At 52.8% G+C, this 25,569-nt stretch overlaps 1 protein-coding gene across 1 annotated transcript in view; it reads left to right on the top strand.

Annotated features, from left to right (window-relative positions):
* The window catches only part of LOC147575922 (liprin-alpha-1-like), a 31,904-nt gene extending 7,984 nt beyond the window's left edge, over positions 1 to 23,920 (top strand). Inside the window, exons 6-11 of the mRNA XM_086679734.1 lie at positions 1,099 to 1,233; positions 2,816 to 2,899; positions 4,869 to 5,000; positions 7,636 to 7,715; positions 10,840 to 10,981; positions 22,902 to 23,920. Coding sequence (XP_086535860.1) covers positions 1,099 to 1,233; positions 2,816 to 2,899; positions 4,869 to 5,000; positions 7,636 to 7,715; positions 10,840 to 10,981; positions 22,902 to 22,955 — 627 coding nt within the window. The 3' untranslated portion in view covers positions 22,956 to 23,920. The remainder of the gene's footprint in view (positions 1 to 1,098; positions 1,234 to 2,815; positions 2,900 to 4,868; positions 5,001 to 7,635; positions 7,716 to 10,839; positions 10,982 to 22,901) is intronic.
* The last annotated feature ends 1,649 nt before the right edge of the window (positions 23,921 to 25,569 follow it).

Here is a 25,569-nt window from a genome sequence, read left to right as displayed (position 1 = left end):
GCATTGAACAGGAAAACCACATCCAGCTTCTTGGAAACAGAGTGAGCTTTGTCTGGTGTGTTTGTCAAATGCGTCAGTCGACCCAAAATGATAATCAAAGTGAAATACTAGGAAGCCATTAAAATGACATGGAGGAATGCTGTTTGGAGGGTTTTCAAGCATGATACGTGGTCTGTATATACACACAGAGCTATATGCACACAGAAGATGGAAGGAGTCTGTGGGAACACACGTTAACCTTGCAAAAACCTCACCTTATACATGATTTTTAAAATGACTTTATATATTTTTAATGCTTATTTATTTTTGAGAAAGGGAGCCAGAGTGAGAGAGAGAGAGAGAGAGAGAGAGCGAGCATGAGCAGTGGAGGGCAAGAGAGGGAGAGAGGGAGACACAGAATCCAAAGCAGGCTCCAGGCTCTGAGCTGTCAGCAGAGAGCACGAGGCAGGGTTGACCCCATGAGCTATGAGATCATGACCTGAGCCGAAGGTGGACGCTTAACTGACTGAGCCACCTCGGCTTCCCTAAAAGTCCTTTAACAAAAAATCTCGTGTCTAAGTTTTCCACGTTGAAGTTTTCCACGTTTTTGGTCAAGAGGGAGAGTGTTTTTGTTGAATAATGGTACACTTCCAAAAAGAACTCAACTGGCATCAGGCATGCTCTCAGAAGCTCTGTGCTGGCTGATGTGCCCACCTCAGAATGTCCTATGTAGCGAGCCCTCGGACCCCAGTATAAATATGTTTACGAAGGGTTAGGACCGAACCCTTCTCTCCTTAACTGGTCAGGAAGAGCGAGCAAGCTCCTCCAGAAGATGGGTTTTCTTTAATGTGTGGGAACTTTGTCTTTGGAAAGACTTCTTTGAAGATAGTGAAGAAGAGCAAAGAGTTTGGCAAGACATGTTTTGCGTAGCGAACGGAGGACCAAGGCAGTGGGTGACTCCTCGCAGAAAGGAAAGGTTTACTCTGAAGCACCTACCAAACTGTTGGCTTCAGTCAGAACTAACAGTAGATCTCTGCATTTAGATTTTGTTTCACTTTATTAAAAATGGAAACGGAGAGAAGACTTGCTACACTTTGATGCTTTGCCTTCATTTCCTAGACTGCGGATCAAAACCGCCAGTTGCAAGAGTGCCTGGAGGTGGCGGAGCGGAAGCTGCAGCAGACCCCGAGGAAGGCCAAGTCGCTGCCCGAGGTGGAAGCCGAGCCGGCCCAGAGGGTGGCCACCCTCTGCAAGGTGGGGCCCCCGTTTCCTTCTGGGTCCCATGGTGGGAATGTCAACTTCATGGCGGTCCGTTCTTGTATCTCATTTCTCACCGGTAACGTCGGCGTGCCAAAGTCCGCGAACCAGCTGAGATCTGTTTTCGGTGCTTCTTTGTCTGACATTGGAATGCTTTTCAAACGGCAGGCATCATCCCCAGTTTTGTTCCCTCCGGTTTTGTCCGACGTGTGCAGTTTGCCGTTGGCTGCATCTAAGACTCACTGCTTTTCAGAGTTAAGTCAGCGACTCAAAGCTCAAGATAGTAGCCTTGGGCAAGAGAAGGACAGGGGTGCCTGGCCGGCTCAGTCAGTGGAGCTTGGGACTCTTGATCTCAGGGTCATGAGTCTGAGCTCCCCATTGGGTGTAGAGCTTACCGAAGGAAAAAAAAAAAAACAAAAACAAAAAAAGCATAGAATTTTTCCGAGAAATGAGAAAATCCTATCCTCTTTCAAACACAATCGTTTTTTTATTTAAAAAATTCTTAAATGTTCATTTATTTTGAGACAGAGAGAGAGAGAGAGAGAGAGAGAGCGAGCCTGGGCACATACATGAGCAGGAGAGGGGCAGAAAGAAGGAGATAGAATGCCAAGTAGGCTCCATGCTATCAGCACAGAGCCTGACACAAGGCTCGAAGCCCCAAACCTTGAGTTCATGACCTGAGCTGAAGCCAAGAGTCAGAACCCGACTGACTGAGCCACCCAGACACCCCTGTAAGAAATAAATCTTTAAGGAATTCACTCGGAGGTTCCACAAATAGAGTCGAGGAACGTGCCAGACACAGTCCCTGCCCTCCCAGTTCTCACAGCCCTCACCACCCACAGAGGAAGGCAGCAGTTGAAGAGGTAGTTTCCAGACATGATGTGGGCGGTGCTGGGATCGAGTGATGCACACAGGACGAGGGAGCCCATGACTGGGCAGCCAGTCCATCCTTCCGGAACCTGGGCTGAGGGAACCTGTAGCAGGGAGCCTGTCGGTGCTTCTGTGTCAGCGGTTCCAGTGCAGTGAGGGTCCCAGTGGGAAGGGGGGTGGTTTCGTCACGGGATAATGACCCTCAAGGCTGCCATCAAGTCGGGCAGGCGGCATTGGGCGCCCACAGGCCCAGGCTCCAACAGAGCCTCTCCTCCTTTGTGATCTGCATGTCAAGTCTCCATTTCTTTTCTCACCTGTCCTCTCTCCTGTCCCTGGTCAGCCGTGTAGCCCGACCCTTTGTCTTTGGACAGTGTGCTGCTGAGGAAGCTAAATTGTTGGAAGTAACTTCCCAGCTTAGGAAGGCAGCACGCCTGTTTGCTCTTTCCGCTTGCTGCTTCCTCCTGTCCGTGCTGAGTGGCCAGGGGTGTCTCCCGGGGGACGAGGCACCGTCCAAGGATCCGGGACCCGGGGTGGGGACGAGACCATTGCCTACCCCCGGTCACCAGCATGGAAGCCCACTGCTTCCCACTGGCACGCATGAGGCCTGTAGGGACTGTGAGCAGGCAGAAGGCCGCTCACAGCATGTCGTGCGTAGGCACAGCGTGTGTGGTGGGGCAGCCAGCTCTTCTGACCCTGCTGTCGCCCGCAGGCCGAGCAGAGGGGTGGCAACATCGAGGAAAGGCTGCGCCAGATGGAGGCCCAGCTGGAGGAAAAGAACCAAGAACTGCAGCGGGTACGTGTCCGGGCGGAGCAGCCGCGCACCTGGCGGTGGTTGAGGATGAGGCGCAGGCTGGGGGTGTGGGGGTAGGGAGTGGTCCCTTGTTTCCCACTTCTCCCCACGTGGACGCCAGGCCCCTTCTCGATCCCATCAGGGGTACAGTGCACTCTTGTGCGAGTTGGATGCTAGTGAACACTGCTAGCCTGTGGACAATGTTCTCTGGACGCTGGGGCCCCGTAGGCAGTGCCGCCTAGGGGTGGAGGCACCCGCACAGCCCACTGTGCCCACCAGCTCGTTAGCAGCTACTCACGGTTGACGCGGGACCTCGTGGGTGTCCCTTGGCCAAAGCGGAGGTACTGGCCTGGGGTAGGGCAGCCTAGAGGAGGGGTCTCCTTCCTTAGGACATGACACCGAGGTCCTGAAATCAGGTCACGGGCCTGACCTTGGTCCCCACATCCTGAATTTCTACTTGAGATGTAAAGGCACAGGTCGGGGTAGATGTTCCTAAGAAGAGGAATAGCGTCATCGAGCCTTGACGAAAGGGAGGCCCGTGTCCCTTGAATCCCCTGAGATTTTTCCCTGTGGGAGCTGGTCGGACGTCAACATGAAACACCCAGGAGACAGAGCAGGCAGCCGCCTCCCCAACTTGGGACGTCCATCCAAGGCCATCGGGTTTTGTTTTCACCAGAAAACTCAAAACACTCACCCTTAACTTACACCAGACACTCGTGTGCTTGGCCCTCAGGGTCAGAGAATAAAACATGAGTTTCCGCGGAGTGAAGCTTCTGATGCCAGCGTGACGGCTCGCGTTGGCCGACCCCAGCCCGCCATGACACATGCACACAAGCGAGCACAACCAGACGCTAGCCTCTTGGGCCGAGAATTCCACCTCACCTACTTAGAGAAGCACTTCATTGCCTTTAGGACTGTATGGTAGTTTGGAGGGACAGGTGTTGAGATAAGGATTCTATTATAACTGAGACAATTCCAAGGACACTTTTAAGCTGCTTTGCTTGAAAAATACTTGGGTGCTGATCCCTTCTTGTGGGGTGGCCAGGGTCTTTTCCGAGTGACGGCCGTTGCTGCGTGTGAGGTGTGGTGGTCGTGCTTTCTGTTGCCTGCTCCCAAGGAAAGAGGTGCCAGCAGGTGTGGCTTGGAGGTGAGGAAGCCCGAGCCTGGAGGGACTGTCCATTGCCTAGCCTGCGGGTGTGTCCTGTGGGCTCTTCCTCCTCCCTGGGCCCCCCGACTGCAGGGCACATGTGTACTCCGTACCCCACGGCCCTCCGCCCGGCAGGAGCCCCTGAATCCTGCCGGCCTGTCCTCGCCGCTTCTGTTTTGGGTTAATTCAGGATATGCGGTAGGAACAAGTTTTTAAACCATACGATTGATGAGAGTTCTATAAAACACAGACCCGTGAACTTGGCGGTTCCGTTCGGAAATTACTTGAGGTAAATACAAGTTTCCATTACAAAACGTTCAGGAGATGTGTGAATTTCACGAAAAACAGGTCAAAGTCTTTCTCACCACTGAATCTTTCCCAAAGGGGATTTTTTTTTTATCTTTGGGTTTTGTCAATGGATTCATTTCTTTCCCCCTGAGGCCAGATCTGAGCTTGGGTTTCCGCCCCGGAATATGCCTCCTCCCGTGTGTAGATCAGCTGATCCCCTTGAGAATATGCTCTTTCCTGCATGTACATCTGCCTCCTGAGCCCATCTGAGAGCTAACAATGAGGACATTCGTGAGGGCCCATGCGTGTTTTGTTTCCCAGAAACAAAGGGACCTGCTAAGTGATGACCCCTGGGAAGCAGGTTCCTGCGTTTGTGTGCCCCGCTAGGTCGGTGCTGGCAGTGACGCACAAGCACGCCAAAGAGTGCCGTGGGAAGGGGCAGCCGAGGATGGCGTGCGTGTGGGTCACACCGCTGGTCATTCGCACGCCTGAGCCAGTGTTCGCACTTTGGCTTGAAGCCTGCGTCTTCTCTTTCAGGTAAGGCAGAGAGAAAAACTGAAGGAAGAGACTAATCAACATCTGTCCAGCACTATTGACAAGCTCCTTTCCGAATCTGACGAGCGTCTTCAGCGTCATCTAAAGGAAAGAATGGCTGCTGCAGAAGATAAGGTAGGCTATGAGAGACAGCGGCTGAGTGCCCCCGTCCTCACAGAGGAGACGCTCACGTTGTGATCCTGAGGAGCAGCGTGGAGCAGAGGCTAACAGCCACTGTAGAAAGTAGAAATGATTCTTTCACGCGGAAAAACTGCAGGCCTACGTTAAGTTCCCAGTGTCGTGTCCCCGCCCGACGTATGCGTGCGGGAAGGTGCGTCTCACTGTCTAGAAGAGGAGTATGGTCTGGGCCTTTACTAACTGAGACGTAACTGAGACTAACTGAGACGTAAGGAGTAAGCTAGCTTCATGCTAATCAAAGATGGGCACAGAAACAGCCATAGGCAGTATATAACTAAGGGGAGGGGCCGTGTGCCGATACCCCTTTGTTGATAGGACCCGGCGGTGGCTGGATGTGGTCGGCAGGCCCTCGTTTGCCACCCCTGTGCTGGAACCTTCAGCCTGGTTCTTGTCTGGGGAGCTAATTTCTACCTCTTTTGTCCAGACGGACCGGTAGGAGTGCGCAGTTCTGTCAAGCATTTAACCAGCTGAAAACAGAGTATCTCCTGTTCCATCTCCTGCCTTCCCTCTTTTCATCTGGGTTGGAAAGAGTCTAAGCCTGGACTCTTACACCATCATAACGGACACACTTGAGGTGTAACGGGAGGGAAGCAGTATCATAGGATCTCTGTGAGAGAAGCTCTGGTGGGGACAGTTGGATGCGGACCTGATACTACCGGTTCTGATTACACCTGTGTCCCTGTAGATGAGCCCAGAATCTTCCCTAAGATTGTCACTTGGAGACACCAGTGAGCAATGCTAATTTCACGACACACTTGTTTTGGGTAAAACCCATTATGAGGTGCGTTATTATACCCCACGTGAGGTTCTACCTTGATCACTGGGGCCAGCCTTTCGGTAGAAGGTTGTATGTGAGATTGGAAGTATATGTACGAAACTTAGGTCAGGTTTCCCAAGTGACTGAGGCATCACAGACCCTAAAAGCTAGTACAAACCAGTGTACCTGCTGCAAGTAAACGTAGGAACTTGTCATACTTACAGTCAGACAGTGATCCGTGAAGAAATTGTACATGGACAAAGGATGAGTAAAGGCTGTTACTGCAGTTTCACAGACAGCATTTCACTCTGTGGTCATGTGACGCGGTTCGTTGGTATGGCCATCGGCTCCATGCCTTGTCTGTGGTGCTGCGTTATTGTAAAGAGAAACGTAGGCATGGTCTAGCATGTGGAACGTTTGAAAGAATCAACACTAAAGGACTGTCGGTATCTTTCTCAGAAGTCTCTGTTAGGAGAAGTTGGCAATCTGAAAAAACAGTTACAAGAAATGCAACGTGAGAAGGTATTTCCGTCTCTCACTCATTCAGTGATCGGTTGAGACTGGAAAGGAGCAGGTGACCTCTGGGGCTCACACTTCCTCCAAGGCGAGCCACCACTGTGCTTTCGAGCGGCCCCACGCTCGCAAGTCTGAATGGCACGCATGTGGCGGAGTTGGAGCCGAGCAGCCTACGGGGTTCAGATTTCTGAGTCCCTTCGGGGGTTCGCTCGAAAGCTAAAATGTTCGCGTAAACCTTTCGTGGAGTGCAGCGTTGCCCAGCAGGAAGGTAACAGGTGACATGGGTGTCATCCCAAGGGTTCTCGAGGCTGCATTTGAAATGGTCAAACACACGGGTGATGTTAGTTTTCACGCAGCCCGATGCAGGCAACATGTTATTGTATCATGTAAATAGTGTAGACATGAAGGAGCTACTCTACAATGTTTTTCCACATTCAGTCCTTGCAACCCACGGGGCGTCTCACAGTTCCATCCCCTGTGGTCGGGACCAGCCCCATTTTGGGCGCTCAGTTAGCCACGTGCGGTGGTGTCTGCGGCCTGGGACGGCACTGCCTAGGGGGTAGTTGTGTGACCAAAGCTCCTCGTCGGTTTTACTCCCTGGTGCTGCGTGTGCAGACGTGAGGCTGGGCTGCAGAGGGTCCACGACGGAGCACGTGCCTATTACACAGAAGGGCTATTCCCCCACCGCCCAGAAAGTCCTGCTCCTCTCTACATAATTAGGAAGAAGTCCTAGTGGCTCGGTGTTTCTCCTCTGTAACCTTGCTATGCCTGAGACCTAACTGTTCAGTAGGGTTTAGGACGTTCACTTGGTGATCCGGGTGTTTACTGGAGGACTCTTGGAGAGAATGGTCTTGGGGTTTGTAACTGCTGAATTTACCCAGCGTGGTTATGATGGTCAGCATTTCAGCACACTTGATGCAAGTAGTGTTTTCCATTTTTTCTTGAATTCTAATGAACCTACAGTGTGGTATCAGTTTCAAGTAGACAGCATACCGTTTCAACAATTGCACACGTGACTCTGTGCTCGTCACCATCACTGTGGTCACCGTGTGTCACCATACAGAGTCCTTAGGGTATCACGGACCGTATTCCCTGTACTGTGCTTTTCATCCCCGAGACGGCCTTATTTGATACCTGGATGCTGATGCCTCCTACTCACCATCATCTCTTTTGCCAACCGCCCCTACTCTCCTCTCCTCTGGCCACTACCAGTTTGTGCTCTGAGTTGAACGGACTCTTGATGCAAAGACTAGTTAACCTTGCTTGCAGTGAGTGTCGTTGTCATTTGCTGCTTTGCAGGATCACCTTCTACGGAAAATGGAAGCACTGAGGGCCATATTAAAGCGGGCAAGATCGAGAGGCTCTTCGCTTCACCACAGGTATGACATTTCCCGCTTCACAGATCTGTTTGAGACGCGGCTGGGGGCGGCTTCCCTCTGTCACCAGTATGACCTGAACCAGCTCATGGTTCCCAAGTAGAACCGTGGGTGTGCTATGGTATGACCCGCACCGGATCAGAGTTACACACAATAACCCTGAGTGTGTTGTAGTCTGACGCGATCCATTTTCCAGGTACCAGCTAACTGATGATGGGGCGGGGCTGGGGGGGGGACACTGCCCTTCACCGTGCCTAACATGAACCACCTCACAAACACATACGTTAGCACCTGCTGTGTATCTTCCAGAGGAATCCTTTGGCCGAATGGGCAGAGGGACTGGATGTAGCTCAGGGAGCCGGTAGCTTAGTAGGTGGCAAGAGGGAGAAGTAAAACCTCATTCCAGAGGTTAGGTTTGGAATCTCAGGAGACCGGGAGGCCTGACAGAGCTCACAGCCATGGGAGGAGGAGTAGAAGTTAGGAAAAGTTCTGTTCGTGTTTGGGTGGGTTTATTTGCGGCCTCCCTCCCCCGAGTGTGGCAGTGATGGTGTGGGGCTAGGAGGGGTCCAGCCTGCCAGGTTCGGCCCAGCATCCCTGGAAGCTATGGTCCCTTCCGCAATGCCAGTGGGGTCACCATGGGAGTGCACACGTGGCCGTGGTTGTGAAGGTCACCTTGACGTCGGTGGGGTTAGCGCAGTGCTCGCAGTTTCTTATATTTTTGAAAAGACTGGAGAATGACAGGTAATCGCCGCAACTCTGTTGGGACGTTGGTGAGTCGCCTGTGAGGGAGTGGGTCAGCCGGCTTGTGAGCTGCGTCCTGCAGACAGTAACTGTCAGCAAGGTATTCAAAGGTTTGCTTGCTTCTTTGTAGGAAATATGTACCATGTGAGAGTCATTCTGGTGTGACAGTGCCTCGAGTAGCTGACTGGGCCCCCTTAGGTGCAGGAAGCAGGCTCCTGCTCCAAAGGCAGGCCCACTCAGGCCTCACTGGGGTCTGTGCGGCTGCCGACGTGGGCTCTCGGGAGAGTCGAGGGTGTGCTGTGGCTGTCCGTGTTGAGCCTGCTTGTAGGAGAGAGAAGTCAGGGCAGGTAGAGTCCCAAGCGGCCCTCCCTGTCCAGGGAACTACTGGTGGCACAGCGAATGTGTGTCCGGAGAGAGAAGCACACAGGAAGATCCGGGCACAGAGCAGCCTCTTGGTTGGCTGATGGAGATCCTCGCCAGCAAGACACCAGTGTGCTGAGTGTCACCATTCCAGGGCTTGATGACGGGTATGTGTGAGGAGGCCAAGGGAGCAAACAGTGGATGCGGTGCAGGCCACTCGAGTGCATGTTGGAGTTCTCAAGGGAAGGGGCTGTGCAGGCCCCTGGAGGGTGTCACCCTGGGGCAGTTGCCATAAGAGGGACATCCACGCCCGTCACCCGCCTGAGGTGAGCTGGCCAAGGAGAAGGATAGAGAGGATCCCAGTGCTCCCGTGGTTGCAGAGGCATTGTCCGTGGTCACAGGTGGCCTTGTGGTCAGAAGACACCGGGCAGGAGACCGGCTGAGGAACAGGGTCTGTTTGAAGCCGTCTCACAAAGTGATCTCTCGTGTGGTGGCAGAAGCGAGGCTGGTGGGAGCTGTGTCGCCGTGAGCGGCCGGGGGCCGGGGGGACGAGACTGAGAAGGCGGCAGGCAGGCTGGACAGCTGAGCCCTCCTGGCACGACCTCACAGCCACGTCTTCCGTTTGTGTCCTCCTCTAGCAAGATGACATGGTCTGGGTTACAGAGGAAAAGAAAGGTGACGGACCAAATTGCACACGCAGGCGGGGCAGATGGGAGAGAGCTCTGGGATAGGACTGGATGCAGGGTGGTGGGGTCGGGAGCCAGGGAGCCTGAGATAGGGTGTCAGAGTCAGGGGACACACGCAAACCTCGGTGGAGCCACGAACCATGCCAGGTCCCATGCGGGGCGGCGTGTGTGGCTCTCCCCGATTGGCGATGTGTCGTGGCCCCACAGCGGTGAAGCTAGACCACCTGAGCTCAGGTGAGCAGTTGTTCTGGGAATGGGGGGACCAGAGGAGGGGAAGATGGTTGTGGCCAGCGGCCAGTTCCGACTTGGCTGTCTTAGAAACAAGCAGTACCCTGAGGCAGCACGTGCCAATGACGTTTCTTGAAAGGCCTCAGAGAAGAGCTTGAAGCACCACAGAGGAGACGCCCTGTCGTGGTGGCTCTGTCTCCAGGCCACAAGGGGTGACGCCAGGGGCCCCCTCTTTAGCTGATGTGAATCAGATGGGCGTGTTCTGTCTCCCGAGACCATAAGGATTTGTGAAATGGAAGGCAGCCTCTCTTCTTTTCCAGAGAGCGAGGAGCCCCTGGACTCCCGTGCAGGGTTCAAGTGTGGAGGGTGAGCCCTTGGCTGAGGCCGGGCACGTGGGCTGGCGGGTGCTCCTTCGCAGCTGCTGACCGCTTCGTGCCCAGATCCTTTGCTGAGGGGAGCAGCTGACAGCCCAATTAAGTGACTCCACCCTAGGGTCTCGGGGCTCCATGGAACTTTTCTGGAGACTTCTGTGGCCAAGGGGGACATTTGTCTGTTAGTCTAACTGCACAGAGGCCAGAGACGCTTTTGCCTTGGAAACACCGGGCGCATTGCCACCTCCTGTGTACGGGAGCTGCGAGGTGTGGTTCCCGAGGATCCTGCCGCGGATGCCCCTGGGGCGTCCGATAGTGGCTGGTGGAGGAAAACCTGGGGTCACCTGGCATCACAGCAAGGGCCTTGGCACATGTGGGCCGGTGGCAGGTGAAGGCCAGAGGGACGTACAGGAGTGCTTTCCGGTCAGTTGGGCAGGAGGTGGTGCAGACACGCAGGATGACAGCTTGACCGGGGGCAGGCGCTGCTCCACCTCGGGGACGTCTGGGCCGCGGGGATGCGTTGCACCTGCTGGGCCCGGGAGACCCTGTCTCCACAGGGCCCGGCTAGCGGGCTTGCACTGGAGCCAGGGGCAAGGATGCCTTCCTTGGAGACCTTTTGCTGTGACCTCATGTTCCCAATTGATGGGTTCTGGCCTGGCTGACAAAGCCCACTTTTCTCTAGATAACAACCTTGGTGTGTGTGTGCGCGTGTTTGTTTGATTGTTCTCCTCCATATTTCAGGCGGACGCACGTCAGCAGCATCCCAGCTTCCAGGTTCCGTCTGGCGGACAGCCCCACGGATGCCAGCAGCACCAGCAGCAGCGCGGTGTTGCGGCGCCACCGGAAAGGCCGTGTGGCCCGTCTGCGACATGAGCCTTCCAAGGCAAGGACCTCCATCCTCTGGGGGCTCTCGTGGGACCCACCTGCCTGCTCCAATGTCACCTGCCTTTTCCTCTGTCTGTGAGGCTCTTCTGGAACTAAGGGACTGATAGGCTGCTTTCTCTTTTCCCCTTCCCCCATTCTTCTTTTGCTGCCTTAGAATTTACTTTTGAGAGCTTTTGTTCTTTCTTTGTATAAAGTAGCAATGTGGATGAAGATAGGACCTAGTGTTAAGCACAGCACAATGCAAATGAGTAAGGGTTTGAAATGCTAATGAAGGTTAAATGAACGCGTGTCTTCATCGAACTTAAACAACAGAGAATTCACCTTTGGAGTTTAAGTACTTTTGTCCTTTGTCTCTTCAGCCGCCTATATTTTTAGATATTTGTGTAAGTTTTGAGCACCTGTAGTCATGGAACAAGTTTGGTGCAGATATCGTCCCAGAGCTAGGGTGCAGCATGACTGAAAAACCCAGATGAGGGGCGCCGGGTGGCTCAGTCGGTCAAGGGTCTGACTGCTGATTTCTGCGCATGTCACGATCTATGGTTTGGTGAGATCGAGACCCGCAGCCCCGCAGCCCCGCAGCCCCGCACGGGGCTCTGCGCTGACCGCGCCTGGAGCCTGCTTGGGATTCTCTCTCTCTCCCTCTCTCTGCTCCTCCCCCACTTGAAATAAAACAAAGAAGACAATAAATAGATAAAAAGTCAGAGGAGAGGCCTGCACCCCTATGTGTGCACAGTGTAGTGAGGGGAGACCAGCAGCGAATGGGAAGTAAAAGGTGAGATGTGTGTTAGTTATCTATTTCTGTTTGACAGATGATTGACGAGTCCCTAGATGGGCACCTGTGGATAGCCCCAGAGTCCAAGGGTGGCTCTCTGGGCAATTCCCAGTGTGGCAGTGGAGAGAGAGAGACAGATCTGGCAGAGAGCAAGCGGTCACAAGGTGGAAGGAGCTCAGTGAGCCAGGTGCTCAGGGAAAGGGAGACCGGTGGCCTGGTCGTGCTGGGTGGGGCCAGGCAAGGTGGAGGCCGAGGACCACGGTGGTCTGGTCCAGGAGCCCTTGCGCTAAAGCCCGCTCGCCCGAGTTCCAGAGTCTGTGTAGACACAGTAGGGGCAGATTTCTGGAGGACTTGAACTCTGGTTGGGAGCAGAGACGCAGTGCTAGCTGGAAGGAGACACAGGGCAAAAGTTCTGTGGTTTGTGTTTTGTCATTTTGCTGTTTTGCCCTGGCGCGTCTGTGGTCACTCGTGGCTGGCTCGTGTTGTTTCTCCTGTATCTTCATTTGTCATTAGAGAGTGGGGTTTTGCCCCAATAGTCATAAATTGTCGTTAGCGTATCGCTGTATAGTACAGGTGGATACGGGTACGATCTAGATCATAATTTGTAAACGAAGTGTTTCTTCCAAAGAGATAAGGCACTGAGCATAGATGAACGGAAGCTCGATGCAGACAGCACGCTTTGCGGTGCCGACACTCGCGTTCAGGACTCCAAATCTCACGGGCTTACTGAGCACAAGTACTGCCTTCTACACTGAAACTCGGGACTCCTACAACGTGAAGCTGTCACCTGCCCCTAAGCCCGTTTTTATCACGTACCTGCCCAGGGCACCCTCCTGTAACCAGCACAGTGATTCGTGAGAGGTTGTCAATCCAATTCGAGGTCAGGATTTCACATTCACGTCCAGCAGGGCGTTAACAGAGTGGGTTTGTTTGGTGTTATACAAGGTGTTGCGGGAACTTCGGCATCCCCTCGGGTGATACTGTAAAAGTGTAACTTGGTTTCCAACAAGGAGAACAGTTACAGGAAAGTTTAGAATAGGCACCTGTTAGACGTCTTTGTTCTACAAGATGCCATGTTTCAGTAAGTTGTGTATGTTGTCATGGAGTTTTACGTCCCTGAGTGATAATTGGGAGTGTCTCTGGTAAATGTCGAATAGCCTATTACATTCAGATGTGCGGTGGAACAAAGTTCTGCGTCCAGTCGTGGTTGTTTCTAAATCTTCTCTCCATTATATCCATCTCGTTGTTCTCTTTAAAATATGTTTGCTCGTTTCGTCTTGGAAATTGTAGCTTCCAAGTGTGCAGTAAATCTGATTCCTCTTCCTTTCTTTGCATGCCTCTGTCAGCCTAGCGATGTAAGGAAGCATCGGAGAAAGCGAAAGTGTTTCGTAGTGCAACCTAGCTGTGTTTGTCTGTGGTGTGGGGGAGAGTGCCCGTCTCTTCACGGTGAGCACCACAGCTGGGTAAGGACGAGCGGCTGGCGTGTGCGGGGAAGTACAGGAGCCACTGGGAGCTCGAGCGCGGCGTGCGGTTTCCACGGTACCTGCGACGGCCACCGGAGCTCGCCGTTGTCTCTCGTTTGTGTCTTGCTCGCTGCGCTGCGAACTTTGTTCCATGAGACACAGAAGTTTCTAGGAAGAGAAATTACTGAAGCAGAGCCGTAGAGTTTCGATTTCGGGATATAACCACTTTTGACAGCCGTAGCCAGCAGCATTCAGAGAGCTCTTAGGGTTCGTTCGCCACCTGGTGTGTGCAGTGGTTTAGGATCCTGTGACCTGGCCCTCACAGACATCCCCGCGAGCCACAGCTTGTGTGGTTAGCCCATTTCCAGATGTGCAACCAGAGCCTGAGAGCCCGGGTCCTGTGCATGAGGACACTTTGCAGGGCAAACACTGGCCACGACACCACTCTGCCACATACCCCACCTTTGCTCGGGCGCCCTCCTCCCATTTACAGTGCCCCTCGCCGGGACAGGACACCTCCTGTGTCCAGAGGACAATGACGTGGGTGTGCCCATCCTCAGGGGAAGCGCCGTGCCTCGGGACGGAACCCTCGACCAGACAGTCCGCCTCATAACTGGGATGCCTTGCTCCCTGGACCGGACCCCCATCCCAGACCTTCCCAGCCATGCGCTGACAGGGCCGTGCCTCTGATACAGAGCTGGGCGGCAGCTGGGGGAGCCCCTCCACTGCACAGACGGTGTGTCCGTTCAGTTGAATTCTTGCGTTCAAGTGCCAGTTCGGTCACTGGTTGTTTTGTGACCGGGGTGTATTCATCACCGTCTTTTTTTTCCTGCTTTGCTCTCCTGGTAAGTGAGGACAGCGCAAGGTTCACGGCCCTTGGGGTGTCCACACACTGCCCATCGGTGCACGGTCCTCAGAGATCAGGAGCTCACATCGGCGCCGGGGCACAGAGCACGCCCTGCATTCTGCTGGCTCGTGCTGCCTTTTCCTCTGTAGCAAGACTTTCTCAAGGAACAGAGGGTCGCGTGATGAACACCCAGGCAGGACGGCCTGCTCCCGCAGCTCACTGATGGCTACTTGGAGGGCTCTTTGGAGGTTTTGGGGGATGAAGTCTAGGCGTACGGGCAGTGGGTGTCAGGTCCGTGCAGACAGGGCCAGCACGGGCGTTGCACTTCCCAGCCTGGCGGGAGCCTCCCGTTTTGGTTGAGACTGAAATGGCCCATAGGCACAAGTCTGGCAGGACCCAGTGCTGGGCGGGGGCCTGTGTGTGGACTGCGCTGTGACCCAGGGGAGGGTGTGCTCCCGGAGCCCTCCGTCTCTGCTCACCTCATAGCCTGGTCGCTAGCGTGGCTCCCCGTCCTGTTCCCCTTTGGGTTTGTTTTCTCCATATCCTTGCTTCCACCTGGGTATGAAATCTACTTGTGTTGAGGGAGTCTGACCCTGTTTGCTTTTATGTGGATAATTTGTAGCCTGTTAAGGTAGCCTTTTGTTGTCTGCCGATTGTCAGGAAATCAGGAGAGGAGGCAGGTGTTTTGGAGCTGTTGGTGAAGCTTGTGTCTTCCCTGAGCTCAGCTCCGCTTGGTGCTGACCGCCATGGGTGTCCCGAGCCCCGTGCAGCTTCGGAGGTCCTGGTACAAACCCAGTTGGCTGTGCCTGTCTCGCCAGTCCTACACGTGTGTCTCGTGAGATCCGGCCCTGCCTCACCCCCAGGACCTGTCAAGGGTCATAACGCTGGCGGGTCCGTGGCCCCACGGTCCTTTCCAGGGCCCACAGCCACATAGCCGCAGACCCACCGCCTGTCACAGAAGGAAAAATGGAGTCTGAAGGGGTTCATTTGTCGTGACGGCAGCCACGGGACACTGTGTCTCCACCGTGTCGAGCAGACTGTCTGTAAGCTGCAGATGAGTCCGTCAGTTTGTAACATCACCCGAAACGGCCCCGAGAAGCAGAAGTCAGACCCGAGTGTGGGGTCAGGGGGTTGGGTGCCTTGTCACTTTACACACGTCCCCGTAGGTTCCAGCCTTGCATCGCTACCAGAAGTGACAGTGGGTTAGGCCACAAGCTCGCTCCACTTCCCCCAAACAAAGAGCTTTGGACAATCGTGCACGGGAGGGCTCCGTGCTCACCAGGGTTTGCCCTGAACGGCGTCAGGAAACAAACACCTTCCTTCTCAGCTGGCCGTGGTGTATGGTGACATGGTTTGGGCCTCCGCCTCTACCTTCTGTGGCCGGGCTCCTGGTGGTGCGAGGTCCTGGGGAGGGTACACCCCTCGGTGCCGATGGGCTGGGGGTCTCAGTGGGCCCACTGCCCGGACGCGAATCCACCCTTTCGCCTGGCGTTAGGCCGATCCTAGGAAGTCGTTTTGGACCCTGCACAAAGCACAGCTCATAGCTTTTCAAATGAGTTGCTGGCTGTGATTTCAGGGCTGTGTGCTCCTCTGTCTGGGCGCACGGTGAACTCATGTCACTCTCCTCTCCACCCCACAGTTGCTGCCTTTGGAGGGAGAGTCACAAGATCGTGTGGCAAGGACACGATGTGGACCGTCAGCTCCTTCTTCCCAGAGGTCCCTGAGCTTGGACAGGCTGCAGCAAGGGGCACCGCACAAGGCCAGCCACGAGGACATCAGGGACGCCACAAAGTAAGGGGCACAGGCATCGTAGGAGACATGCCTGTGCGCTGGTTTTCAGCTCTGAGAAACCTTTGATCTCTACATGGGGGAGAAAGGGTCGGAACAGCGATTCCAAAGAGAGGCCAATGAACCGAGCTTACGTGCACGGCGTTCTTGGGATACCTGCCTGGGTGCCCTGGGTGTGGCCAGCAGAGCAAAAGGCAGGTGGGAAAGACCGGAGTCTTGTGATGCTGGTGGCTGTAGGGCAGCCTCGTTTGCTCAGATCCTACGCACCAGCCGTCCTGAGACCTCCCTTTTCCTCCCGGTGGATCCTGGGTGACATGCTCCCTAGGGCTCCTCCCCTGGGCCGCACTGTGCCCTGTGGGGCTGTCAGGAGCCATGCTCTCTTCCCCCCACCCCCACCACGCAGCTCCAGCAGCCCCTCTGTTACTCGCACCACGCCCTGGGGTGGCTCAGGTGTGCATGTCCTCCGTGCTCCCGGGTCACAGCCAGGGAGGGGTGCCGAGCGTTCTCAACCCAAGGGGCTTGGACTCCAGATAATACTTGGGAGGGAGAGAGTGTCAGCTCCCAGGGCGCAGCCCTCCCTAGAAGCTGGGGGATTGTGCTTCTAATCACGTGGGGCGGTGTGTCGTGTGACGAGCACGCGTGGAAGATGCTCTCCTGTGCGTCCCCCAGATCCCCGGGCTCTCGGGATGGCCCCTTGAGCAGCCTCAGCAAAACTAGCAATAGCCGGGACTCACTGAACCACGCCCCCAAGAAGAAGGGCATCACAAAATCCATCCGCTGGTTGCTCACCAGAAGACAAAAGGTCCACCCCAGCCACGCTAGCGACGAGCCTGCATGACCAGGTTGGTGTCCCCTGCGTGTTTCCAGCGTGTGGGTGGTCTTACTGGCCTCATTCCTCTAGATCCGTGGTCTCTCTGCCTGCGGACCCCTCCCCGTGTCGGGAGACCTCACGTGGCTGTGGACACCCCCCACCTCCCATTTCATCACTCTGCTTCCCCACAGCCGCTGAATTGGAGCCACGGAATTGAAAACCCTTCCCAAGGTGCCCTGGGACTCCGCAAATTGGGCGCACAAGCTGAAAAACACCAAAAACTTTAAAAAATAAGCATTGTGTTTCTTGTCACCTTGCTGAGCACTTTTCAGCTGTACCTGTTTTTCAAGCAGTAGCTGTTCGTTTGGTCAATAGACTCTATAGCTGCAAAGCAGTATTATGTCCTCCACGGACATAAAAAGGCCTCCAGGGCCTTTTGCTCCTGGAACCATGCTGGGAAAATTCGGTCCCTTAGATGTTGCCAGTGTGTTTTCTTCCACATCCTTATACTTTCTGTAATGAAAACGTTAAGATTCGTGGTAGTGCCCTCTGGCTGTCACACCCACTGCTCCCAGAAATGTGTATGTCTTGTAAGTCCAGAGGTCACAAAATTGGCCAAAACATTCCCCTGTGTTTCCTACGTTTATTTTGTCATCTTCGGGAGGTATGGTTTAAGTACTTGGTCGTATGAGGACAGCGTTTATTGAGTTGTTTGCCCCAGCATTTGATTCAGTTTCACAGAGTGTGTGTAGGTGACTTTCTCCGGGGCTGAGATGTTCAAATCGCTGACTTGGGTTCTGTGTTACCATAGGTATCACGCAGTGTCTGAGAGTGGATCATACTGTGGTCTCTGTGGACATGCACGGCCAGTCCCAGAAACATACGGTTGACCCTTGAACAGCCAGGGTTTGAAGATCAGGTCCACTCGTATGCAAGTTATGTGTTTCCATCCAGTAGAGTATTGTAAATGTATTTTCTCCTCTTTATGGTTTTCTTAATCACATTTACCTTGTTTTATGAAGGAATACAGCATATACACGTCACTTATAAAATATGTGTTAACCGACTGTTTCTGGTAAGGCTTCTGGGTACAGTGGGCTATGAGGAGTGAAGTTCTCAGGGAGGTGGCGGTGAGGTAGAGCCCCATAAGGCTCCACGAAAGGTGCCTAGTGGTGACAATGTCCGCCTCAGGAGAATGAGTCTCAGAGTTATTACAGAGTTATTACAGAGAAATGTGATAACGATCTGTAAGTGTTTTAAGCGTGTCCATGTGTTTGAACAACTGTTATTTTACCTAGTGAAAGACCTTGGAAATGAACTGGGTATATGTGTTTCCTGTACTGTGTACTTCATTTTAAATCTCTTCACAGTTGACAGAAGCCGTCTTTCACCAGAAGTAACTAGTGAATCATCTGGTGATTTTTCGATGTGTCCTAAAGCAAATGCAATAGTTATTACTTTGCATGAAAGTGAGGTGTCCCGTCACAGTCTCTTAATATGCTGGGGAGTCTTTTCAGGTTTCTCTGATTTTCAACCGAGTCCACAAAGCGGGCTCTGCGATTAGAACTGAGACGTTTGTGTTGAAGTGACAAGGTGCCCAGGCTCGGGGCCAACAGTGTTGTCTGACGGGAGGAAGGTTTTCCAGAACACCCGGAGTGTGCAGCTGAAGCATAGGCTTGGGGCACACAGCGGAGATCCTTGTCCTGCATTACAGGGTGTGGATGTGATGGAGAGAGCTTTCGGCAGCCACCGTGGCCATGGGTGTTTACTGTCGGCAGAGGTGCTGGTTTGGAGGAAGGACCCGGGGATTCGCTGGGTCCTATCGATCGGCCTTAAGGAGGATGCCAACAATCGCGTAGACGGTGGAGTTCACGGCACGTTGATGGCCTTAGATGGGACCTTCGATGTCACCGCCCTGGCGCTTCTGGTGCAGATCCCGACCCAGCACACACAGGTGACACCGGGCCGTCTGCACCCGCCCACTGCTCTCCTGCTGGAGACCCCGCAGCCTGTATTAGAGCAAGGCAGCGCGTAGCTTCACCGCACAGCTAGTCCTCTCTCGCCAAACCCGGTCTGTTTTGCGCGGCACGGAGTCCTCGGTGCTGCCTCCTCCTGCCTGAGCTCTGCCTGTCCCTTCCCCTCACAGGCTCGTGAGACTGGCGTGCATTTAGCTCTTATGTGGAGAGAGAAACACTCTTACTTCGTGTGCCACGTGGAAGTTTCATGGCTTCTGTTTCTGATTTCCCTGTGGAATTCTGTTCGACTCATGGGCTCAGTGGAGAATCAGGACTCTTTCGATCCTTCTACAGAACACTGTACACCTTTGGGAATGCCCTCAGTGTCCCCTCTGCAAACCCCCCTCCACGGCACCCTTGTCTAATTTCCCGGAGAGCATGGACCCCTCTCCCCAAAGGCCCATTCCTGTGGGCTTCCTGGGGGGCTCAGATGATTCGGCGCTCGACCCTTGCTTTGGGCTCAGGTCATGATCTCATAGTTGGTGGCGTCGAGCCCCAAGTCGGGCTCCGTGCCGACAACTTGGAGTCGGCTTGGGATTCTCTCTCTCCATCTCTCTCTGCCCCTCCCCTGCTCATGCTGTCTCTCTGCCTCTCAAAGATAAGTAAATCAAGCCCATTAATGGACTCCACATTAACATCTCTGATTGAAAATACACTATTAGGATTCAATGGGTATTGTTTTGAGTTTGAAGTCTTGGTTTCGACGCAATTGCAATATGTTGTCATCCTTTAGATTGACATTAACTTTTGGGGTGTCGGCTCGTGATTTCAGGCTCGTGCTATCTTGGAATGGGAGTCGAACCACCTTTTGGTCATGGCGACTGACCAAAGGGTTGGTGAAATAAGTTTTCAGCCTAATGATATCTAAATTTGCGTTAACTGTTAAGTATTATATTTGGGGATGCCTGGCTGGCTGAGTCAGAGGACAGCGTGACTCATAATCTCTGGGTTGTGACTTTGAGCCCTGTGCTGGGGGTAGAGATTTCCTAAAAGTAAAATCAAAAACAAAAAAAACAAAAAAAACAAAAGGAACGTAGATTATTATGTTTGTAGGGATCACGTACCAGACTACTCTTCCAAATGCGGAGATAATTTTACCTTACAAGTTAAGCTTAGCTCTTAATTTATTAACAAATGAGCTTTGGGGCGCCTGTGTGGCTCAGTTGGTTAAGTGTCTGACTTTGGCTCAGGTCATGATCACACTGCTTGTGAGTCTGAGGCCAGCATGGGGCTGGCTGCTGTCTGCGTGGAGCCTGCTTTGGGTCCCCTGTCACCCTTTCTATCTGCCCCTATCTCACTCACACACAATCGTTCTCTCTCTCTCTCTCTCTCTCTCTCTCTCTCTCTCCCTCTCTCTCTGAAAATCTAACAAACAGGGGTGCCTGGTAGCTCAATCATTTAAGCATCTGAGTCTTGCTTTCGGCTCAGGTCATGATCTCACACTTCGTGAGTTTGGGCCTCCCATTGGGCTCAGCGGTGACAATGGGGATTCTGCTTGGGATTCTCTCTCTCCCTAGCTCTCTGCCCTTCCACAACTCATACTGTTTGTGTCTCTTTCAAAAATAAATAAATGTACCTGCAAAAACGTAGAAAACACCCAAACCAATGGGCTATTGAGAAACCAATATTTTAACAGAGGTGAGGAGTTTGGTTTCTTTCCTTTTGGTATTTGACTTTTGATAGTCTTGAGAAATATTTTTCACATCATAACACGTTGACGGCAGCCTGGCAGTAGAGCCTGTAAGTTGCGTTTGGGGGCGCCTGGAGGTCTCTCTGCAGTCCAGGGCCCTGTGCTCTGGGGGAAGGTTACAGTCGTTTTATTGAACAAGACACGAAGTGTTGATTTCTCCTTATACAACACCAGGACTGATTTACTCCCACACCACTACTTAAGACTGTCTTCATTGCCATAAGAACACTCGAGTGTGACGAGAATAGGACACGTGAAAGGGTGCGGTGGGACTGTCCTAGCGTGTGGCACTGTCCGCAGCTTAAAGACTGTTTTGAAAACAAAAAGGTAGTATCTTGTATAGCAAGAAGGTGATTTCACAAAGACAGTGCGGCAGGTCCAGTCAGCCCAGGACTGTCCTGACTTGTGCCCGGTCAGGGTCCTGGCACAAATATGGCCCTGCCTCCCTTTACCGCCTGGGGCAGCCGTCTGGGCAGGGGGCCCCCAATGGCTGTCAGGAATGGGGGTAAACAGCTGTAAACAAACTTGCAGAGTGAGGTCATTTTAAAGGGCTGGTGACCTTACTATATATTTTTGGTTTTTATTTCACAATGGGTCCTGTAATTTCCCAGGATGATGATAGAAGCTTCAGGAGGGCACCTTCTTAGAGATAGCAATGTGGATCAAGACACTCTTGACTTACCTGCTGGGTCAGCAGAGACTCTCCCTGCAGGCTTCTGGGTCACTTCCTCTCTGTCCTCTATGCAGCCAGAGAAGACGCTGCTGGTCTGTATGTGACGTGCTGCTCTGCCCCAGCCTCTTGGCGGAGGTATGGGAGGCTCTTGGGTTGGAATGTGAACACTGATGGAGAATGGCCGACTTCATATGTAACAAGGCGTTCAGATGCTGTGGCATGCTCAGGCTCAAATGATCTAAGGTTACTCCTCACTTCTGCTTATCAAAGTTTCACAGTGAAAGAGATTTTTTTAACTTTTCTATCTGATGGAATATTAGCGTATTCTCTCAACTACTACAACTAGGCATCGTGGGTGTCCTCAGAGCGTTGGACCAGCCTCAGAGCGACACTCGCAGAGCTACGTATGTGATGGGCAGCCCTGGCCCCTCTTTCCCAAGATGGCAGATGGACACGGCGAAAGTGTTTTCATGGCCTCTACTGCCCCATTGCTATTTGAGAGTGAACTCCCGGGGACTCCCCCGGCTGCTTGCGGGTGGAGAGAACCCCACTCAGAAGTGCCCCGGGAGCCCTCAGTGGTTGCTGCTGTGGTTTAGAATGTGTGTGGCTGTATTTGTGCCCTCATGTGCTATTTTAAGACTAACCGCATGCTGCATTTGCACGCTGCCCCTTGTGTTGCTTGGAGCAGGCATAGTATCTGCACCACAGAGGCTGGATTCAGCCAGTCATGTCTTAATCCTGCCGACGCCTCCTGTTGGTGAGTAGAGGGCACCGTCCATGCAGGCCACAGTCGGACACCCTGTGTCCTGTCTGCGCAATGTCCGTGTGAGCCAGGACAGCCGCAGCAGGCTCACTTAGGGACTTTCAGAAACACACAGACACGCAGACACACATAGACAGACTCACACACACATACACATACGCGCGCGCGCGCGCGCACACACACACGAGCTTCTCTACACCTGCTAAGAGGATTCTGGTGTTTGTGTGCTTACACTTAAAGAGGTTGGTGTGTTCTCAGTTTTTCCGGAGAAAACTGTATTTCCACTCTTTTTGTAAAAAAAGAAGTTTGGCTTCAGTGTCTGCTAATGTCTTTTGTGGTAGGGAGGCAGGCTTGCTGTCGGAGCAGTAGGAGATTTTCCAGGTCTGAGCTGACCTTCCTGGTCGTTCGGGAGCAAGTGGCACTGGCCTTTGCCTGGTCTGCTGGAGCTCCTAGGTCAGCAGGCCCTGGCTGGCTTGTTTTACGCACACCTTCTTGAATGAACCAGGCCCAAGAGGATTCTAGTCCTCACGTGAGTGACGCTGGTGGCCTCTCAGTTGAGAGATTAGCTTTTAAAAGCGGAAGCACATTGCCCTCTGAGGGGCTGAGTTTGAACTTGGAGATTTCGGGTGTGGGCCCCAGAGCCCAGCCCTCTTCTCCCTGCTCTGAGGGCCTCGGGGGGTGGGCTTTGTGCTGCTCTCATTCTGTTTTCCTGTCTCAGCCACAGTGTTTGATTGTTGGGAGCTCCTGGCTGGAGGCCAGGTGGAGCCTATGACACTTGAACTTAGGGTAGTGAGTTTGAGCCCCATTTTAGAATGGAGATTACTTAAAATCCTGAAAAAAAAAAAAAGAATAGTTGATTGATTCCTTCATCTTGTTTTTTTTTTAATTTGGTAACTTTCAGTCTTAAGCCAGTATGAACTCAATCGAATGATTCTCATTGGTCATGCAAAATGCTTCATATTTTCTCTAGATTCTCAAATCTCTTCAGCCAGGAAGGTCTTTGGGGACGGGGGGCACGCGCTAGGCCCCACCTGGGGCCCTGGAAGGTGCTTTTCGGGCTGATGTCTTAAGACTGATTCTTTCCTTTATCTTGCAGTTTACCCACACTGCTTCTACCGATGGTCTTGCAGCACGCAGAGCCCAGCAGTGACTACATTTGAAACTTCAACCAGATCTTTCATCTGTTAATCCTTGTTATATGGACCCTGAGATATTTTCTTACAGTATTTAATTACTGAAAAATTCGTGAATAGGATCGAGAAACTCATTTAGCATGTAATGTTTCGTACATTTCTGTAAATTTGTCACTCCCTATAGATAGTTCCTTACTTTCATGTATATCCGGGCTATAAATATCCTTTGGAATCAATTGATGTTCTTATATCGCAGTTTAGTCTTTCAAGTGTATGTACTATCATGGTTGTATGTATAAATCCTACGACAAATACAGGGCTTTTATAACCTGTGCATGTATTGTAATTATCATTGTTTAATTGTTTGTTAAGAAGCCCTGACAGAGAAAAGGATTTTACCACGTTTGTCAAATCACCGTGACACAGCCTGCATTATCCTTTACGAATGTCCCTTAGCTCTACAACCATGGTTTTGATATAATCAGACTTAATTTGCAGCAATTGTCATTGTATTTTAATGACTCACCTTAACTACACTTTTTCTAGCAAGCAATGCTTTCTTCTGCAGTGTGAACAGATTAAAAATATCTGGTGTTAACTATCAGCTAAAGAAACTTGGAGTGGAAAGCTGATTGAAACACTGTGACAATCTCCCAGGGCCGGTATGCTGTTTCTGAGCCTGGTCCCCGGGGGCCTGGGCAGTTTGCCTGCAGTGACCCGCACAACCTGGGAGCTGAGGCCCCAGAAAGCCTGGGTGGGGCAACCTGGCCACCTCTTCCCCGAAACCCTGCCCACCCCCTTCTCCCCCCCCCCCCCAACCCGAACCTTAGACCCCTGGCAGCAGAACTCTCAGAGGACCAATCAGGGTGCACTGGTCTCCCACCTCGGGCCAGGGCGCTGGGTGCTCAGCACAGAGCAAGATGCAAGATCCTGGAAACAATGTAGTGCAACTCTAATAAAGGCCTTATTGTTCTTACGGAAATCAGCTGTTTAGATTTGTTTGTAAACAAGTTTACGGAGTGGACCTCATTCTCCATTTGTAGATTTTATTTAATTTTTTTATGTTTCTTTATTATTGAAAGACAGAGAGAGAGACAGAGCATGAGCATGGATGCTGCAGAGACAGGAGAAGACACAGAATCCGAAGCAGGCTCCAGGCTCCGAGCTGTCTGTCAGCACGGGGCCCGACGTGGGGCTCGAACTCACAAACTGTGAGATCGTGAGCTGAGCTGAAGTCGAACGCTTAAGTGACTGAGCCACCCAGGCGCCCCATCTCCATGTGTAGATTTTGAGGAGACAGCCATTTCAGGTTATACGAGTAGCCAACGTAACTTATAATTTTGAGGTGGCATATAAAAAAGCCACCCAGGAATGTGCTCAGATCATGGTGCCTTATTTCTTATGCAGCTGGTACAGAGATAGAAACGACATGTCTCTTTACATGTCGTTTCTGCTTTTCATTGGACGTTTGACAGTTTCCCTGTGTTTTTCTATTAATCTTTTGTGAACTTCCTGATTGTATGCCAGAGTAGGTACCGTCTACTTTGAACTATTTTTCTCACGGTATTATTTATTGCTGGCTTTCAAGGCAGTAGTGGAGCGTTTCCCACTGCCAATAAAGACTAGTGAGAACAAGCTGCCATTGACTTGAGAAGTGGCTGCCGTGGTTTTCTCTGGTGCTCGGGGCCATGAAGGCACTTCTGCCACGTGGAAGTAGTAGTGTGGAAACCAGCTGATGGAATACCACAGCTGGGAGTGGAAGTTCAGGACAGGGGTGTCCTCCACAGGAGGGCCAAGTGCCCAGACCCTAGGGTAGCGGCCCCGGAATCAGTGCAGCCGGGGGCCCAGGCAATAGGCCAACGGGGCAGGGCGACTCTTCCACGGTCAGGGCCAGCTGAGGCTGCTCTTCCTCCAGGACCCCAGGAGACTGGAGTGTGTGCGTGTGCGCATGTGTGTACAGGCGCGTGCTTTCCACCCAGTCTCCACTCCTCTTCCATCCTCTGTGTGGGCTTTCCTGTCCTGCTGCTGTCCTCTCAAGGTCCCAAGAAGTGCCCAGGGCCGCATCCTTCCCCATCGTCTCAGCCCCTGGAACCCACTAGGCTGCTTCTCCCGAAGCTCAGACCCAGTGCTGAGTCTTACACCAGCCAGTGTGGCAGGCGGGAGGGTCTGCCCGCACCGGGGGCTGGCAGCCACCACCAGGCCAACTCATGAGGCTCTGGCACAAGATCCCTGTCGCTCGGGCGACTCTGGGACGGTTCCTTCCCTCCCCGCCACGGAGAGCACGTGGCCATCGGGTTGGCGGATGGACACCTTGACCCGTGGTCCGTGTGTGGTGGGCACAGCTGACGATCACTGGGTTTCATCTTCCTGGACTGTCTCTCCTGCCAGGACTGATCGGCTACTCCTCTGAATGCTGCGTTCCCTTTTTGTGGAGTAATCCTTCCCGTCTTTCTTCCGTTAGGGCGTAGTTAGGTTGTTGTCTTCCTGCTCAGAATCTGTGCTGGCTGATTTTTTATTTTTATTTTTTTTCTGCACTTCCTAGTCCTTCGTGTTAAGTGTGAGCTTTGGAACAACGGAGTGCTTCCTTGCTTTTTACATGTAACAATCTGCTCTTCCCCACCAAAGCTGGGC

The sequence above is a fragment of the Puma concolor genome, chromosome D2 (genome assembly GCF_028749965.1).
Source record: "Puma concolor isolate L17-30 chromosome D2, mPumCon1.1.hap2, whole genome shotgun sequence".
In the NCBI taxonomy this organism is placed as follows: Eukaryota; Metazoa; Chordata; class Mammalia; order Carnivora; family Felidae; genus Puma; species Puma concolor.
This window is presented reverse-complemented; position numbering and strand designations above follow the sequence as displayed.